At 43.8% G+C, this 20,079-nt stretch overlaps 1 protein-coding gene across 1 annotated transcript in view; it reads left to right on the top strand.

The window, feature by feature from the left end:
• RHOJ (ras homolog family member J) overlaps positions 1–20,079 on the top strand; it is a 61,184-nt gene that overhangs the window by 33,123 nt on the left and 7,982 nt on the right. The window contains exons 2-4 of the mRNA XM_027674186.1: positions 12,103–12,161; positions 17,485–17,649; positions 18,727–18,822. Of these exons, the coding sequence (XP_027529987.1) occupies positions 12,103–12,161; positions 17,485–17,649; positions 18,727–18,822 (320 nt within the window). The remainder of the gene's footprint in view (positions 1–12,102; positions 12,162–17,484; positions 17,650–18,726; positions 18,823–20,079) is intronic.

Here is a 20,079-nt window from a genome sequence, read left to right as displayed (position 1 = left end):
AACATTTTAACAGCAATTTACATTAAAACATACGCTGCTTGTCTCAAAATTAGTTCACTTGTTTTTCCAGCTACATGATTGATGTTTCTCACAACTGAAAGTAACTCCTCTGAGCTCAGCAGAGCTGCCTCTGATGTTCACAAGGTGGAAGAGAAGGTGAATTAAACCTAATAAATCTTTTCAAGAGTAAATACAGTCTAAATGGAGTTACAGCTAACAGAGAGTGCAAGACATTCCTGGAAATACAGCTGAATTAGAACATTTGATTCTAAAAATTGCATTCAAGCATGGAATTATTAACAGAAAAGTTAAATTAATTAACCCGAACCTAAAAGTTTAAAAAGCTTTGGTTAGAGCAGAAAGCCGTCACACATTCCTGCTGCTTGGAAAAGCTACGTAATTCAGAATCCATTTTCACTGTAGATGGGAATTAAAGGTTAAAAATTTAAAAGTTTTCATAAGAACAACGTTTCTATATATAAAAAGGAGTAACTGCCATGGCAGGGAAACAGCTTTAGATAAACTGGTTCAGGTCTTTTTAACAGAGGGAACAGTTCAGATCAGGGTCAATCAATTCACACCATTTCACCTCATTTCTGCCAGTGGAAACATCTGAACTCTTCTGTTGAAAGTGATAGTTTCCCATGGAAACTTCTGATTCTGTAGAAATCACATTTCCTAGCTGAAAATTCCTCTCCAGCCCTACACAGGAATTTGGATTTATTTTTTTCCTGTCCAAAGGAAAAATCCTCTGGCCACGGCTCAACCGGCCACTTCAGCATCTCTTCTGTACACCCAGGGCAGGGCTGCAGCCAAGGTGCAGCTTCTTGCTCTCCCAGGAGGAGGCTGCAAGACCCAGTTCTGTGCTGGAAGGGCCACCAAACTATCCCTAGTGGTAGAAATTACCTTTCTGAGGTCATGGGATATCACATTCTGCTTCATGTGAGTGCAACCATGCTTGAATAAAGGATAAGGGTATCCAATGCTCAGGTTTGCTCTCACCTCTCCCTTTCACAGGCACACACACAAACACGCAGAGGGTTAAGACCAGGCACTTCATCCATCTTCATCTGTTGCTTTTCCAACATTACAATCACTTCGTTGTCTGCAGCGGCTTCCACGCTGGACAGGAAAGTAGAGGGATTCTCAGCAGGGCATAGAGAAAACATTAACAGCATTTAAAACCTTCGTGGTAGCCAGGAAAAAAAAGTAATTCCTATCTTCAGATTTTCTTATCAGAAAGTTTAAATATCTCCAAGATTTTTGTTTACTGTGTTTAACATTTCTGCTTCTTAAGTCATATAGGCTTAGAGCTGCTGCCCAAATGTTTGGCTGATCTCTGGAAGCTGCAGGGTAAATAGCAGCTGAGGTTTGGTCCTGGTGCTAAGGAAAATGGTCCTGATTCTTGGAAATGCAAAGCAGAGTTTCTGTTGTGATACTCCTTGGATTCAGGAACAAGTACTTTGTTTTCAAGCAATGCCTCATGGGGAAACATGGACGGGAAAAGCCAGAATTAAGATCAAACTTAAACAAGATGCAGACAAAGCATCAGAGAGGTTGATGTTGGAAGGGGCTGCAAAACGTCATTTAATCTTTTCCCTGCCCAAAACACCATTCACAGCATGTAAAACGTCAGCTGTGGAAGCACTGGAGTTTGGGCAAACCTGATGCTCCTGACCTCTCACACTGACCTTAGTAGCCTTCCACTGGAGCCTGCTGGATTCAGTTCAGTGTGCCAAACGTGCCCCTGCCCCAGAGGTTCACAGCTCAGAGGACCAGATGCTATTTTAAGTCACACTACTCTAACTCATCAGATGCTATTTTAAGTTGCACTGCCCTAACTCTGGAATTATGCCCGAGGCATTGCTCTGCTCTCTGAGCCAGAGAGTGGATCTGACTGCAGAGATCTTGCTCAAATGCTCATGGCAGCAGCTGGGACACACACAGACACACACACACACAGAGACACGTGTCCCACACGTCTGTGCCCAAATTCGGCTCCCAGAACATCTCAACCCATCACTAGCCACATCTTTGCTTTAGGTACCTCAGGACAGGCCTGCCCATCTTATCTGGCACTGAGTGTAAAGAGTAGTCTCAGGCTCTTTGCACAGACAGCAGCCAAGCTGTGGCTGCTTCCTAGTTTATGTTCCTGCAGAACAATCATGTTTTCCCTAATATCAGGTTCTTACAGAAGACACACTCCTGTCCTCTTCTGTGTATTCATACACAAATATTTCTTCCTTTCTAGCTTTGGCATCCGTACTTTTTTGTTGAAGATGCTGGCAAGCAGAAAAGCCATTTTTCCCCTTGAATCACATCCAGCAGTGGTAGAATGTGCCATAGTTCACTGCCAGCTGTAGTACTGATGATGTTGCTGGGGTAACATCTCTCCCCAACCCTGACACAGCAGCTAATGCAAGTCCATCTTAGTTCCACACCCTCATTCCTTGGCTGTTCCACCACAATTACCAATGTTGATTAATGGGGGCGATACTGAGAACCAGCTTGGCCAGCATAAACTGTCTCCCCTTGGTCACTCAGCCAGGAACTCTTCGGGAGCCCAAGAAATGAAAGCACCCCAATTTTTCAGTCTCAAAATCCTCAAAGAGTTCAATCCACTAATGTTGTAGCTGCCGAATACTAAACTGTTTTTACTGTGGTCTCTTTCTCACCAAGAACCTAAAATCTCTGTGAAGTACAGAGCACAGGGCCTTCTGCCAGTATAAGTCACTGTGATAGAGTTACTCCATCATCTGAAGATCCAGCCCACAGTGAGGGCAACCCATCCACTGCAGAGCAGATGTTTAGTGCCCTTCCATCAGCATTATCTGCTCCCACTGCCACCTAACCCACACCAAGGCAGATCATCACAGGTTTTAGAAAGCTATGTAGAGCAAAGAGCCAGAGCTGTCAGGCTCTGTCCAGAGTGCTTTCCTCTCCCTTTTAGGCAAAAAATCCACTAGCTCTGATCCTTGAGCAGTGCAAGAAGTGTAGAGCAGAGCTGCCTTGATTCCTCCCAGCCGCACAGAGAGACTTGTCCTCCCGTGCTCTGGGAAACATCCTGTGTATTGCCTGGATACATTTCAGTGAAATCTGTCTTGTTTTGCCACTGATCTTCCATTTATTCTGATGCCATTTACCAAGTCTTGTGTTCCCTTGATAACCAGATACCTGACATAACTTTGGAGATATTCTTTTCCCCAGCACTCGGTTGAGTTAAAGGAATGACTTTTCCCTCACACAGACAGGAGGAAGGAGCCAGAAAAATAGGCAAAAAATCCATTTATTCCCACATTTTTCTCACTTTATTTCCATTTCTTCTCCTTGGAGTAAAATTCACACTTTTTGCTTTGCTTACCATGATCTCAGCATCACTCTTCAGAGACTCCAAATACATCCTTCACCATTAGGTTTCAGTAAGCAGTTGATAAAGAACCTTGACTGACTTTATCTGTGTTAAAAGAAACTGAAAATGCTGTAGTATCTGATCTTTTACAGGTCAGGTCAGCATAGTTAGTTAAAACACTAATAAGATTACTTCCAATATCAGTTACTTTTAATAATCTCAGAGCTCTACCTCCTTTGCTATTTACTTGAGTCATAAGCCCAGCTCTTGAAAAATAGATACTCCTAAATACTGTGCTATGATGATGGAAACTTCAAAATATTTAGTAAAGCTAAAAACATGAAATATAATCTACATGTTGCCTTTTTTTTTTCTTAATAGGTTTACACTCCAGCCATAGACAAAATTTTGTTCTTTCATGCATCTCAATGGCACAGACAATCATGTGGTCTCAGAAAGGGCATTTCCCCTCTATCTGGGTTAAGAAGATATCCAGTATTCTTCATTGTTTAGGAACAATCCTAATATTTTTAATAATATGTTCAGATTCCATCTATTTATATTGCTTAATGCTACAGTTGTTTCTGTGTTTAGCATTTGGTTGGACTTAGTGCTGTTATTTTCAGCAAAGAGTAAAAAGACCTTCAGTCAGATTATCATTAAAATGCATACATCAGAGTCTATTTGCCTGCAAATTTAGTGCATTTAGCTAAGCAGTTATTATTAGTTTCTAACTCAGGAGCAGAACTGCCTTCTGTGAGGACAGCTGATGGTGCACAGTGAGCTGAAACATGCAGGAAGCACCTCCCAGTCTGTGGCAGTGCACAGCCCTCCATTTAAGACAGAACAGAATCTAACAAAACGCTCTCTTAGACACAATGTCAATTGTTCTTCAATTCCCCAAGCAGTATAATCGTGTTCTCCTTTTCTGTCCAGCACAGCTTTACATAACCTTGAGGTCTCAAGAGCTCCCTCAGTACTTGTATTACTGGAGAAGCCAGGCATGGTTTTCTCGTAAACAGAGACCCCGAGATTCCTTGGACTCTGCTATCAGCAAAGCTAAATTTGTTCAAGGATTGATTAGTACAGCAATAATTCACAGATATGCAGGGGAAATCCTCCAGCGCTGATTTTACAAACAATGAGGTCGATGATTCCGATAAATGAACTTCATTCATGCTGTCTATAAATAAGTAGTGTCCCAGACAGTGAAGAAGCTGGCTCATCTTGTAGTGTTGTGCTTGTTCTGAAAGCTTTGGGAGTTTCCATTCTCTTTCATCTGTTTCTGGACCAGATTCATTCTGCTTCATGTTCATAATACCTCCTCTGCTTTTGTGTTCTCTGTCATGTAAGCTGGACAACGCTGAAGTCTGACTTCTCAACGTGTTTTGAAAGATTTAGAATATTTCATACGAGTTGCTTGATTAAAAATGATTGGTGAACTGGTACATCTCCTCTGTTTGCTGTCTCTTGAGTAGCAAATACCCAGCTGTGAAGAGCTGCAGCGTTTTTCTCTCCAGATGCAAAAAACCCACATACAACAAGTCATAAATCCTCCTCTAGGATGACGTTGTCTAGATGAATCTATTGCCTTCGCAGAATGAGACAATAGAGCTGTCATTTGGTGTCAACCTGCTTCCCCAATGAAGCTGCAACATGAGTGAGGGTTGGGCATTTTTCCACTAATTCCAGTGGAATCTTCAAACCTGTATGGACAAGAGGGCAGGGGGTGCCCCTTGCCTTATGTGAGAGATAAGAGCTCAAGGAGAAGAGCAATCCCTAGAGACAGTGGAGAGACGTCTGGAAAGGAAACATTGAAAAGTGTTTAGATATCGCTTCTCTGACCTGAGACATTCTGTTGAAAAATCTTGTCACTGCACAGACAATCCCAGGCTTCCAAAAGCCTTTAATGTTGACTTCCATGCTATTGGAGCATCACAGGATGGTGACTGTTTGCCTCCCCTTCCGTGAGATGCCATCAGTGGGTGTTTTGAGTTACAGTCTCCAGATTTTCCATACAACCACAGAGTTAAAAAGAATGTAATAAAAAGGCCTGAAAATACAAAAGCCAAGAATGACTGGACTTTAGCCTTAAGACAGAAATAAAGAACTGCAAGGCTCATTAGATAATGGGAATAATCAACCAATGAGAGCTTTAGATCAGCCATTGAGGGATGACAGGTAGGAATAGGAAAGTCATGTTACCTCTGGCTAGATCACTAATGAAACCATTGCTAGACCCCACTGTCTGGTCACAGCAACTGCCTGACAAAGAATTTGGAAAAGAGCTACAAGAATGATACAAGAACAAGAAAATATGCCTTGTAGGAAGACACTAGATAAGCTATTTAGAGCAGAATAAATGATGCTGTGAATTCTATCTGGCTTTAAAATCATTAAATATCTGTGGCCTAAAGACAAAGCAGCAAATTCCTCACCACCTCATTAAGACCAAAAGCTTCACGGAATGAAATCGGCTGAATCCCAGCCCTGGAGGCCTCTCTGTGCTCCCACCACGGAGAGCAGACTGGAAATGTTTTTCAGATATTGTAAATATCAGATGGGCAAAAGTATTTGCTCAGCGGAACATAGATCTCATCCATTGATGAGGTGACAGAAAATGGAGAGGTTTACTCGGAGCCCTTCCTTTGGAAAACTCTGTCTCTCAGAGGTCTGTATGACTAGTGGTAGATGATTACAGAAGCAATTAAAAGCATTTAGTCCAATTTACGTCTAAAGTGCGGTATTTAGGCCAATTACAGGGCAAAATACCATCGGTTTGATTTTCTTTTCAGAAGAATGTTGCTAAGCTTCAGGGTAAGGCTGAGGTAGAACATCAATTTGGCTGTAATCAAATCTTGTTTGTCATGAATAAGGGAATGGGGGAACATGCTGGGAACGTCCTGGGAAATCATTGACTGGTGCCCATTTCTGAGGATCTCAACTCTTACCTCAAATCTCTGCTGAGGAAAGCACCTACAAAAGCACAAAACCTCCTCATAATTGCAGGTGGACTCTATTTACATGAACAACAATAAATCCGGTAAAGAACATGGAGGAAACTGAGAATGAATGGTTCTGGCATTGCTGAAAATGTCCTGATTTTATAGGTTAGTGTTGCAGCAGATTTAGGGCATACTAACAAGGAAGAAGGTGTACCAGCTTCTTCATTTAGTACCCTGACTGAGGGGAAGGAGATTAATTTCTTACCTCCCTGAGAGCTGCTCTGATCCTCTGAGGTGACGCTGTTGTTCCAGTCCCTGCCACTGAATATGCAGCAGGTTTCCCATTATTTTTCCAATAAGGTCTGTGTTCCTCTGTGAATATGAATCCTTCCCCTTTCCAAATGTCCCAGGCATGATTAGGGTACCCCAAGTCAAAGCAAAACATTTCATTCTATAGCTGAAAACTTTGTTCAACTAGAAACTGGAAACATATGTACATTTGTGTATTTTATACACAAAATACATGTCTGCATATGTGTGCGCATATGTATTTTAGAGATAAAAAAATATTATTCATATTATTTCCCATTGTTACCCCTCCTCCTTAGTATCTGACCCTTATTTAGAACATTGATCAGATTCAGTTACAGTTTTATGGAGATCTTCACCTGACAAGTACATACAGGAGCAAAGAAGTTTGGTTTGAAGTAGTTTTGTGAGACTGGGCACAAGCTGAAGCCAAGAGTTTGAAAAAGTACTGCTCTTTGGTGAGGCCTGTATGCACCTGCACCTTTGGAAGTGAAAGGAAGTCTATAAAACACACAACACACGTGCAAAGAACTTACTTTTTGGAAATGAAAAATTTGGTCAAGTGTCTGCCCAGCACTTAAAGCAGTGAGAACACAAAACTTCCATCTAAACTTCACTACAGCTGACCAAAAATCGCTCTGTTGTCCATTTTCTGATTTTACCCTTTCCCAGCTGTAAATGAAACAGAATTGGGAATTTCTACTGCGAGGAGATCAATCAGAATTGCAGTTGTTCTCATACCATGGTCATCCTTGGAACTGTTCAAGGCCAGGCTGGATGAGGCTTTGAGTAACCTGGTCTAGCGAAAGGTGTCCCTGCCCATGGCAGGGAGGTTGGAACCAGGTGACCCTTCCAACTCAGCCATTTGGTCATTCTGTGATTAGTCTGTGTTAAGTAACATCCATCTGGTGTATATAATCATAGTGAACAGACAAATGTATAAACTAATACTCAGAGCTTGCTGACTAGGGCAGAAGATGACCCTTGTGAAAGTTGGAGGCTTGAAGCAAACTAATTTGCCCAAAAACATGAGGAAGTCTTTCCATGCGGGCAGGTGCTACCATCTCTGCTTGCTCTCAGTCCTCTGGCATCTCTCTCCAAAGCATCTGGGCCTTAATTTGCTGGCAGGAAGGCACTAGAATAAATAGATCGCTCTTCCCATGTGGTGTCCTATTAAACATTGCTTAGCTGTTGTGTCAGTGGTTTCACAGTCTTTGGGTTCTGCAAGCAATTCTTCACTGGCATGGAAAAATTCCCTGTGATGTGCACATCCACTCTCCTGTGCCACTATTGCGTCCTAGCTTGGTGTCATACCACATGTGTTGCTTTGCACTATCAGTCAAACATAAGATCTGTGAGTGCAGCAGACAGTATGTTTCCCATTTCTGTCAGTGTAGACCGTGGACACTGCTGTTGTATGGCTGAAGGGCCCTTCCGTGGGTACAGTTCAGACCCACAAAGTCACCAGGGTTTTACTATGAGCAAACAAAGCCCAGTGAGAGAAGAGTTTGGCAAAGATTGACCACTGACAGCTGGATCTGGGGCAATCTGGGCATGAAGAACACCAATGAGAATTGTCACATTGTCCCCAGGAACACAAACTGACCACTCATTTCAGAAGAGAGCTCCCAGCTCGGACCAGTTCATGGTCCACACTCCAGGTCCATCCCACACAATACCTCCACCTAGCACCTTGCCCTTCTGCTGTTGTCTTCAAGCTCTGTGTTGAAGCCCATTAGCAGAACCCCCAGGCACACAGACCTGCAACAAAGCCCTGGAGGTGATCCAAGACATTTACTCAAACTGTAGCAAGAAATACCCAGCTAATTTATGATCTAACTATCATTTTAAAAGCAGTGTTTTACATATCTTGCACTTGGTAAAACCACCTAATGAAAGAAGGGGAACATCTGCCCTGTTGCATCCTCTGATGCAACCCAGACTGAAGCCAAATGAGAGCCAGGACTGTGCAAGAATTCAGACTCATTTTACTGCAGTCCCCACTGCACTCAGTGTTAAAGGCCAGATCATTTCAGTGCTTAATCAATATATCAATATAGCCAGTAAATGGCAAGGAGTGTTCATATTTGTCTTGTTACTCCAAGACTGCTCATAAAGCCGAGTTCACAAGCCTGTAAAGGAGCCTGCATTACCCCAGTGACTGGAAAGGAATTCCGCATTGGCTTCCCATAGGCTTGGTCACTGAGAGAACAGGAAAAGATACTAACAGGGTAAGTAAAAGTAAACTGGAATAAAGCCAAAAGTAAGGCCTACAAATCTAGCAGGGCAATCTCAGCTCGTAAATACGACCTACCAAGTGGATACTCTGAGCAGCCTGACAGAAGCAGACTGATAAACTTTTCGTAAAAAAATACCATGAAGCTTTCACAGGCAAAAACCATGTATTTTGACATCTGTTTTGCCTGCTTGAAAGTGTGGTGGAAATTTCAGCACCAATACATTAATCTAGACATTGCTGTTTCAAGATCCAGGGATTATTTGATTTGCCAGTGTGAGCCATGTGGTCCCCACTGCGTTCAGAGCCAGGAATCCAAAGACAACAGTTTGCCTGTTGCTGAAGTTTAGCCAACAAGACAATTTTTCTGGGGTGGTAGCTGCAAACTCAAGAAAAGTGATATGGACAGAAAGAATATCTTCTGATGATGAGACAGAACAATCGAAGAAAGAAAATATAAAAGGTGAATGGACAAAAGAAAAAGCAGGAGAAAAAAAGAAAAGAAAACAATGAAAAAAATAAAAAGGAGAAAAAGAAAGAGATAAAAAGAAAAAGATAAAAAATAAAAATATAGGACTGGTACCACACAAAAATTCACAGCAGGAGCTCTAAGAGGCAGGAGAGGAGGCTATAAGGAGAATTAAAATGTGATATGCAAGCTGGGTAGACTTAGGGTGTATTTTTCAAAACTCCCTTGCATTTCTTAGCCCTTGTGTTTGGGAAGAGTAATGGGAGGACACTACCTATCTCTTTCTTCCCCCTCAGCATTTCCCAGAGGTCACCAAGAGCCAAACTGAACCGCACAAACTATCAATCACTGCTCAGTGTGTGGCTCCACAGACCTGTTGCAAAATATCCACCGTGACTTCATGGACCACAAAACACAGATAATAGTTTAGGGGTTATATCCTTCTGGCAGCAGAGACGGACTGGTCCTCTACCCAAACAGCTTATCTCCAAACCATATTAATTACTGGAACAAGGCAGCAACTTGTAGCTGCACCAGGGCTTTTTGCCAGCATAGCTCTGTCAGTCAGATGCCACCAAGAAAGAAACGGGCCAGCAAAGTTTCACAGCAGAGTAAATTTAAGTGCGACTTTTAAGTTTTTAAAACACTGAAGACCAGAGCTGGTCTTTGCAGGCAGGATCCAGCTGAGCTTGCCTGTTCTCAGGGTTAGCCAGCAGGAGAGGCTGAACTGGATAACCCTAAACACCACCTCGGACAGCTGAGCATCGCAGCTGGAAAATTGCCTTCAGTTGAAGGGCACATTACATCTTCCCACAGCTGGTCCTTGAGCAGAGTAAAACCAGCAGAACGGGTCTGGTTCCTGCATTTCTTGGCACAGGGGCAGATTGGAGGCCGGCCAAGGTTGCAACTGGGAAAAAAATGCGCATTTCCCGCTGCTTCCAATGAGCTGTGCCGGACCACCTGTAACCCCCACTGCTTCTGAGAAGGGAACTAAGAAAAGCAGGCATGTGGTTAGTAAACTTATACAGTTCATACCTCTACTAGGACATTCTGGGACTCCCCACACCACAAGAAGTTGAAAACCAGGGCTGCAGGGAGGATTAGTTCTAATTACTTTATTCAAGTCAGGTTGAAGGAAGGGGATGGGGCATGTGGATTATCTCCTATCTGCACTGAGACCCATCTCCCCACCCTGGTACCTCTTCCCTGGGCTCTTCCACCCTTGGACATCCATGCTTAACAGCCAGCCCCATTCTCAGTTCCCCTCGGAGCTGCACGTGCTGCCTCCTGAGCTGAGGAGAGGGAGGAGGGGTCTCGGCTCCTTTCCCATCTCCTCTCTCAGTGCACATCACAAGGCAACCCCAGCGGCAGGTGAGTGCAGCCCATCCTGCTCTCATCAGCAAGTCTGGTCTTCACTGAACCTTTGGTGCTTCCAGGATGTCAGGTTTGCTCTGTTTATGTGCTGGCAAAATTACCGTGTCGCTTTGCAAGCAAGTAAAGCTGCTGAATAATCAGCCTGTCCAGCCACGCTGACAGAGGCTTCGAGGCTAAGAGATTTCAAACAGGACACTGTTCCCCAGTGGAGGAGCTATTAAACTCCATAAATTGGTAGGTGCTTTTCTCCTGCAAAACTTTTATTACTAAAAAAAATCAGCAAGAGCCTGTGTGATATTTTCAAGTCTCCTCTTTGCCCAAAGTAACCATTACTCATTCCCAGACCTCATTAATTGCAAGTTGTGATCAGATGATGGGCATCAGTCCCAGCCCCCCTACCCCAGCCATAGCTCTGTGTTCATTCCAGCATTTTTCCCTCAGGTTTAAATAAAATGTAATAGTCCATATGCTACAAAAATACCATTATTTTAAGCAACCTCTCTGATGAATGTTAAAAGTTCCTGTTGACTAATGGATCGAACTGGATTGTCCTTCTTTCTTTCCAGTTGAGAGGCAAGATTTAAACAGATTAACTGGTTAACTAAATGTTGTTAGCCCAAATCATGTCCTTTATACAAAATAACACTGGTTAAGAGATCAGCTAATAATGGGGTTCATCCAATGAGAAAGAGAAAACATTTTTGTCAATGTCAATGGGCTCAAAATGTGTCGATGGGCTCAAAAGGAAGTTCAAGGTGAGTTTTGCAAAAGGAGTAAATGTGCCAAATGTGATCAATAAATTAAGCCATGCTTTCCATCATTTGTAACAGAATCTGGTCAACTTCCCTGCACATATTAATGCTTCTCTTCCTTCCTGTCCTTCAACGCATCCACCACAGCCCCAAGCACTGCCACTTTGCCTGCGATTGCCTGAAGAAGGGCAGGACAGGCTTCACCTCCACTGAGACCCACCAAACATCTGCCACTGCTGAATGCTCCATCATTTCACAGCCTGGAAGAAATAAAGTAATTAAAAAACCCTCTCAGTGATCCATGACAAACCTACCCCAATGCCTGTAGTGGGGAGACAGGAATTCTGAGCTTTCAGTTCATGGTGGTCAGCTGGTGGCTGAAGAGAGAGAAACAAATGTCTCCTGTCCCTGATGGCAGCCGTGTGTGCAGGTCATCACCCTTGCTTGCCTTTACAGATATAAGAGCTTGGCATAAAGAATTTGCTTTTGTTGTGACTTCAGGTTACCTTCAATTCGGGTTGACTAGATGTGCTTGGTTTAGGATGCCCATTGTAAGACACATGATTCTATGGCTAGTACAAGGGTCTATTGGCATTTTAGGATTAAAGCAGATAAAAATGAGGCCATTGACTTGTGCATAAACAACAACTCTTGTTTCTCTCTTCCAGTAACAGTGACTGTGGGAGGACAACAACACTTGCTGGGACTCTATGACACTGCAGGGCAGGTAAATTACTGCAAAATATTTATCATTTTCCTTTCCCATGTGCTCTTGTGTTGCAGGTTTTTTTTCTTCTTCTTTCGATTTTTTTTTTTTGTTACTACCATATACTGGGATTTGTTGTTCATGATATTTGCGGGTTTGGGGTTTTTTTTAACAAATATTAACAACCAGTTGTGAGCTGCAATGGTTGAACTGCTGACCTCATTTTCTACACAGAGCTTTCATTCTGGCTCAGCTATAAAACACACACAAATACATTCAACCCTAAGACTGTATTTCCTCTAACCAAAATACCAAAGCCTGATGAGGCCGTTCAGCTTCCCATATAGCCACCTTCTTCTACAAACATGATGTTTCATATACTCAGTGTTTTCTTACCTTTACCACATGGTGGCATTGAAGATACAGAGAAGTCCCAGTTCCAAGATCAGAAAACTAATATAATACAGCACCAGTCTATCAGTCACCAGTTATTGACTTTTTAAGTGGTAACCCAGACAGATTGGCATCCATCCCAATATCCTTCTCCCAGGTCAAGGATGTCCCTTACAGGGGAGTCTGTATCCCATGTTTGCTTACATATAGAATGCTTTTACTGCTTCTGCTGTCCACGGTCTGATATGGTGTGATTGCACCTGAAGTTTGCAGAATAATTCCACCCCTGGGGAGGAGGAAAAAGTAATTCTCATGCTTTGCTCTGCCAGTAGAAGGGCAGAAGAAGGTATAGGGAGCAACACATTTTTGTGGTGATATTTCCTTCTCTGACCTCCAAATGCCAGTGACAGGCCAAACAAAGAAAGAGCCACAATCTGGACAGAAACCTTGCAGAAAGTCACCTGCTGAGAGGGGAGGGAGCACATTCCGGATCCTTCACACCCTGGGGAGATTATAACCTGCATCCACCAGCTCCTCCAGTCAGAACCGGCACTGGAGCCAGCAGGAGAGAAAGCAGATTTGGGAACTTTACTCTCTCTTGGTTCCACTAAACCCAGATGCAGGGCTGTGCTTTCATCAGGAGCACTTCTTGGCCGTACTGGTTTTGGCCATGACTGACTGCTATGAAATGCACAGACAATACAGAACGAGACTCTCCTGTCTGCAAAAGGCCACTTCTTGCAGAATATACTTTGCAGCAGTATGCAGAGAGATCAAAAAACCCACACCAGAACAGACTGTCACTTCCAGAAAGCCTGCACTCAGCAGGACTGAGGTTTTGATGCTCTGGGTTTCACTTCCTTGAATTTTATCCTTGTCATGTTTCTGTAGGCAGCAACACTCACTTCATAGTTAACTTGGTGGCCCTTAAAGTCCACTCATCCATTCTATTGACATGGCACAAACAGATGATCCAAAAGCAGTCCCAAAATATGACCCAAGTCCTTGTTCCATGTCCAAAGTCTGTTCAATTTTCTTTGCTCACAAAAGCAAGGCTTGGAGCATGTGTCACAGTCCAGCAGACCTGCAGGACTTCACAAGTGAGACTGGAGTTATATTCAGTTCTCAGTCAGATTTCACCCAGTTCTTTAATATTTCTACTTGTTCTGTAGGGCTGACAGTTCCACCTGCCACCAATTTTCTCAGCAACACCCCCTCTTATTTGTCTTCCTGAGCCAGAAGGAACACTAATCTGTCTCTTTGACAAACCTCACCCCTTCATCTATTTCTCCACATCATTTTGCCATCTCCTGCTTCAAACTGGCCAGATCAACACCTGCCTCCAAGCCCTGTTTCTAACTCGTCAGGCTCATCTCCCTCCCAGACCTTGGTCCAGAGGACGTGGCCATCTAGTCCAAACTCGGAGTGTGAATCAGCCCTTGATGACTAGATTGTGTCTCCGTGGAGGCTGGAAGGATGATGCTTCCCACATGCTCCAGCTATAACGACAGATCATCTGGGTTGTTTCCTCCCTCCTTCTCCTTGTGTTGTGTGGCTTTCCAAAGGCATCAGTGTGAAGTCATAGCCAGAAATAGCCCCTGACATTACGATGCTATAAAACATATGCTAATGAAATAACAATTGGAAAATGTACTCCTGCAGCAGGACCCTCTGTCAGCCTGAAGGGAGAGCTGGCAGAGACCCCAGATTTGGGGTATCTGGTTTTCTATATCCCTGGCACAAACAGTCCTAGGAGGAAAAAACTGGTCTTTTTGCCCCAGGCTGGACTCAGGTGCAAAAGTGCTTTAATGGAATGTACTTGGCAGCAACATTAAAAAAGTCAGTTTGGGATTTTTTTGGGGGGCCCTAACATTGTTGAGTTGATGGCAGCAACAGAGAGGAGGGAGCAACACTAGCCAAAGTATCTCAGCCCTGGCAAGCCACAGGCAGTAACTCAGCAAGGCCAGGTGTGGCACTGACATTTCCATGCCAAACCAGTGGTGTTAACTGGGAAGGCTTGTGCTCCCTGAAGAGCAGGCAGCACAATGCAAGCAGGAGTGAGAAAAATAAATTATTGATCAGCCACAGCCCAAGCCTGTGAGAACTCATGTGCCTTCCCAGACACCACTGTCACTCACTGCAGCACCTCTGGATACGCCCCTTAACCATACAAATGTCCAGTCCCTTTTTTATGCTGTTTGTTTGCTTGACTTCAACCATCTCTGACAGAGAAATGACACTGTAGTGCCACAGTCCAAGGTGTTATAGCCTTCTCCTGGAGAGCAGGTCACAGAGACAGGGTCCTTGTCTGGTGTTGTTTGGAAGCTCGGGTCAGCCCACAGACACAAGAGCCCAGATCAACTCTTATCCACAGCCTTTGTGTTTTAATGTGTCTGTGCTTCCATGTGCCCTGGTGGGAGACAAGACCTCTGTTACGTGACTTGTGGCTGTCCCTCCTTACAGTTTATATAATGTTCTGTGCTGATAGCTCAAATCAGGAATGCTCCTCCTTAAAAAAGGATTTTCTGGGGACTCCAAAGGAACAAGGAAAATAAAATTAAATGTGTGCTCCTGTAGCTGTCACAGCCAGGCAGAGCACTCATGGCTTTAATCTGTAATTTTAATGGTACAGTAAGTTCCATCCCATCTAAATATGCACGTCTGGAATATTGAAACTGTCTATATTTAGCCAATTTCTTTCCAAAAAAAAATCCTAAATGAGGATTCCTTGAGGGCTTGCTGCCACCGCGTGGCTGGTTTGGGAGCCTGATTTGTAGCAATTAAACAGAAAATACAGAAAAGGCTTTTAGCGATATCAGTCTGTATTGGCTGAGCCACAGACATATTTAATCTCAGGTTGGATCTTCTGGATTAAAATAATGTCCCATAATCAGACCAGGCCTTCCTAACACACAACATTTACATAAAACTTGTTCGTCTCTGTGATGCAATTGCTCTGTTGAGCCCATCCCATCACTTTGCCTCTATTAACTCCTCTGCTGGGAGCTGGGTGACATCTCCAGAGTCTCGTATACATCTCCTTTCACCAACTTTACTTCTTCATGAACTGCATCACTGATATTCCCACAAACATCTCTGAGGGTTTTTTCTTACTATACTCTGAACAAGGAGAATTCACTTTCTTGGGAGGTGATATATCCAGAAACACCTCCTCTTGTCTTGCAAATCCTTCTTCAGATCAACACTTTCTATGCCACTGGAAAGACAGACACAGGTCAGCTGAAAAACACTCTGGCTTTACTCTAAATACTGTGGCTGTGAGGGCTGGAGGTAGTAACTGGGAATTTACTCTTCTTGTCGAAGTGGGCTTGGGACAATGAACATTCAGTTAAACAAAACAAAATATTTTGTTTGTGTTTTAGGATGCTTCTTTAAACTTTTTAATGAGACAGAGCTAAATTTGGCCTTATACTTCCTTTCAGAATAAAAAAATAAGGTTTTGGGTGTTTTTTTTAGAAGCAGTTGGAGAAGACTCTTTCTACATAATTTATGAGTATATTTTAGAAACTAGTCTCCATTCAGAACTAATATGGGTCAACTTATCACTGTATAGTCAGTGAACAAAATACTTCAGAAAGAAGATTTTCCAGTCTCAATTCAGGATTAAACCCTCTCATTTGTTGACCCATCCACAGCAAGGCAGAATTAAGGCTGAACTAAAACACCATCTCATCTGGGCACACACTGATATAGCCCTGCATCGCTTTCTCCTGCAGGACAGAGAGCAGCTTGTATTGCTCCTGCCCCTAATGTGTTTTTTTTCCTGCCTAGAATAAAAGTTCTCAATTCTAGGCAACAGCACCTGGGTGTCTTTTTCCCCCCTTTTATTAGCTTTATTTCCTTTTATTAACTATTTAGTATCTGCAAAGCAAATCTGCAGCAGTTGAGTTTTCATACAGTTAAAAACAAAAGCGACCAGACTGCAGAGATTTGAGACTTGCCCAGAATCCAGAAACTATAAACTGCAGACCTAGATCTCAGTCAGGCTTGACAGCAGCATGTATTATTGTTTCCCACACTCTAGCTTTGTGTTCCTTTCCCCTTTTTTGAATCTGGACCCCCCAAAAAGGTCTTTGAAACAGATGTATCCCCTTCAAAAAGCATCTGTTTCATTGCACTGAAACTTTCTAGCAGTTTTCATTGAACAGTACCCACCAGACACAGCTACATATGCTCTCACTGTCAGGCTACCCCTTTCACATGGCTTGCAAAACCTCTGCTTGCTCTCAACTTCTCAAGCCTGAAAACAGACTTAAATTCCTCCTTGAAACTCAGCTATCAAAGCCAGCTCATGACACAACACAGCTGTGCTTTGAGATGTTTGAAAATTTACCCTCTCCGCTACTAGCCCATAGAGAAAACATCTCTCCTTCTCCTGTCCAGGGCCCGTGGAAACACTAAATCTCCCACAGTGCTGTACCCAGGCACTGCAGGCTGGATTTGATCTGCTTTCAATATGAGTGTCTTCTTCTGACTGACACATTGGTGCAGCAGACTGTGATGGTACCAGATGCACTAACATTTAACATTTAGCCTCTGCACCAACATCTCCATGGATAAAACACACCCAAACAAAATGTGTTCACAGAGTCATGGAATGATTTAGTTGGAAGAGACATTCAGGATTATCTAAATCCAACCTCCCTGCCGTGGAGGTGGACACCTTTCCCTAGACCAGGTTGATCACAGCCCTGTCCAACCCGGCCTTGAACACTTCCAGGGAGGGGACAACTTTCAGCTCTTTTGGATAAAGATGTTGACAGATCAGCCCCCCTGTCTCACAAGGGGTGGTTCCCTTCCCCCCCAGCAGCTCCCTGAAGGTTTGAACTGTTGAACATTTATTTCATCAAGAGCCAACGTGGAGCCAACGTGATGCCCCCATCTGCTGTTATCCCCACCTCGTAACACTCTTGCTGTTCTCCCCTGGCAGGAGGACTACAACCAGCTGAGACCCCTGTCCTACCCCAACACAGACGTGTTCTTGATCTGCTTCTCAGTGGTGAATCCTGCCTCCTACCACAACGTCCAGGAGGAGTGGGTGCCTGAGCTGAAAGTCTGCATGCCCAACGTGCCTTATGTCCTCATAGGAACACAGGTAATTCTTCTCCTGAGCACTGGGGGGGCTTCAGAGAGAGGGTGGTCCTACTCCACCCAGGGGTGGCAGGAGGCTGAGCTCTGTGGAAAAGTCTCCTATTGTGAATGTCTTATGTGAAATGCAGCCAGATTTTCCCATTGGAGGAAAACTCAGGGACTGGGAATGGAAACCAACATGCAGATGTCTGGACGGGCAGAACTCATTTCATCTTTTTATTCAAATGTATATTAATGTGGCAACAAGGCATAAATACCTATAGGGAGAAAAGATTTCATACAGGCCTTCAGTGAGGGGAAAAAACCATCAAAGTCTGTGGTTAAAAGCAGAAGCTAAACTTCAAACTAAATTTTAAGAATGGGAATAATTAACCAAATGACTTAGAGACATGGGAAGGAAGTAGCTTCCCTTCATGCTTTTACATCAACATTGCAACTAGTGAGTCACCATCCTACTTGCGTTATAGTGATTGTTAGACTGAATGATCAAACCACTTTATTTTGGCCTTAAAATCTATACATTTATCAATCAAATAAAAATACCTTAAATGTGGATTTGCTTCCAAGACACAGAGTGACTAGTGAATGTGAGAGCAGGGATACAACTCTGGAAAATGTCAGAACACTGGACAGTAACCTAAGCCAAGTTAGAGAAACAGATCAAATTCTGGTCAAAACCAAAATCTTCATGCCATAGGAAAGGTCATTCATTCAAACACTGGCTTTGTTTTCTAAACTGGAATAATCTGAAACACCCATTTAAAAATGAAAGTATTACCCTTTGGATCACACACTCTGAAAATGGATGGGTTTGAAGTGCCAGAATACTTCGCTTTGATGTTTTCCATGGAAAAAAAGGATTTTGTTTCAAGTGAAGTGAGCTGTGTCTGTCTGGCCTGTCAGGGTGGTTTTTGGTGATGCAGTGCAGGGTCGTAGCAGCCTCCTCTGCCAGTGGGGCTCAGGCTTCTCCCAACGCTTTCCAAGATGCACTGGGAGAGGACAGATGCCTTTATCTGGGTCTGTAAAGCTATGAATATCTGCCTTAAGAATTACAGCACAGAGTTTGTGTATTTTCTACTAGATTGATCTCCGGGATGATCCCAAAACTTTGGCACGGCTGCTTTACATGAAGGAGAAACCCCTCACCTATGAGCACGGAGTGAAATTAGCAAAGGAGGTAAGAGCTTTTCCTGAGGTCCCATGAAATCCACTGATCACACCTTTCCACTGGGTTTGTTTCATTCAAGGTGAACTTCTCCAGGGCATGTTGGTGGTCCCAGACAGAGATTAAAGCCTCTGTTCAGCAGGCTGGACCCAGGCACTCATTGCAACCCCTAAGCCTGCACTTCTGCTGCCATACCCAGTTGAATCATAAAATTGTAGAACATCCTGAGCTGGAAGGGACCCAAAAAGACCATCCAGTCCATCTCCTGGTCATACACAGGACAACTCCAAAAATCACACCATGTGCCTGAGAGGTTTGTCCAAACATTTCTTGAACTCTGGCAGGCCTGGTGTTGTGACACAGCTCTAAAGCAAAGCATCAAGGTACACGGGGCAGCAGGTGGCAAATGGGCATCAAAAGAGATTTTACTGCCTATTTTACCTAAGTCAAGTGTTTCCTGTTCAGGGTTCCACCAGGAGCTGCATATGGCAAACCCCTCTCTGCAGCCACCTCACGTCAAACTCATCCCTATCCCTTACAAAAGCACGGGCAACTTGATTCTCACTTATCCTTTGCACCTCAAGCAGCAGAGAAGGTGTTCCCAAGGTTTCTATGATATTTCACCTTTCCCCCAGGAATGTAGAGGGATAAAAGCCCTCCCCAAGCCCTGGAATGCAGGATTCTGGACCCCAGCCTTGTCCACCTCATATGGTCCCCTTGCTGTTGTTGGCCCTGGCCCTCAAAGGCCAGTGAGAGCATCCAATAGCAGAACAAGATGAGTAAGCCACAAGGTTGCTGAATAAGCTCAGGCTGCATTCCCAGGCCACTGTGTTTGTTTGTGTCATGCCAGCATCCCCAGGAGAATCCCATCTTAAAATGATGCTTCCCTGTTCCCAGAAACCAGCTGGAAGTCCTCACCAGGTAACAGCTCCCTGGCACTGGAGGAGGAGGCAGGACACAAGAGTGACAGGTCAGGGGAGAAGAGCCAAGTATATGAAGGGATTCGGCATCTCTTTGAAACAAGCATCTCTTTGAAACCTTCCCCAGCTGCACAGGCAGGAGGCCAAGCTCCTGGTCCAACTCCCTCTGGAGAGTTGTGCAGGGAATTCCTGCTCCCCACTATGCCCTGTGGTGAGAGACTTGTGTTGATGCTTATTCCTGCTCCCTTGCTCAGGATGACCACCTGCCTTGTCCCTTCATCTCACAGGCAGCCAGATATAAAACAGACAGTGACCTGACCCCCTTTCTAAAGGTCTTGGCTTCTCTCTG

Source organism: Neopelma chrysocephalum, unplaced genomic scaffold (genome assembly GCF_003984885.1).
Source record: "Neopelma chrysocephalum unplaced genomic scaffold, ASM398488v2 Primary Assembly neopelma1_24, whole genome shotgun sequence".
In the NCBI taxonomy this organism is placed as follows: Eukaryota; Metazoa; Chordata; class Aves; order Passeriformes; family Pipridae; genus Neopelma; species Neopelma chrysocephalum.
Note: the sequence above shows the minus strand (reverse complement) of the source record. Positions and strands in the feature narration are given on the sequence as shown.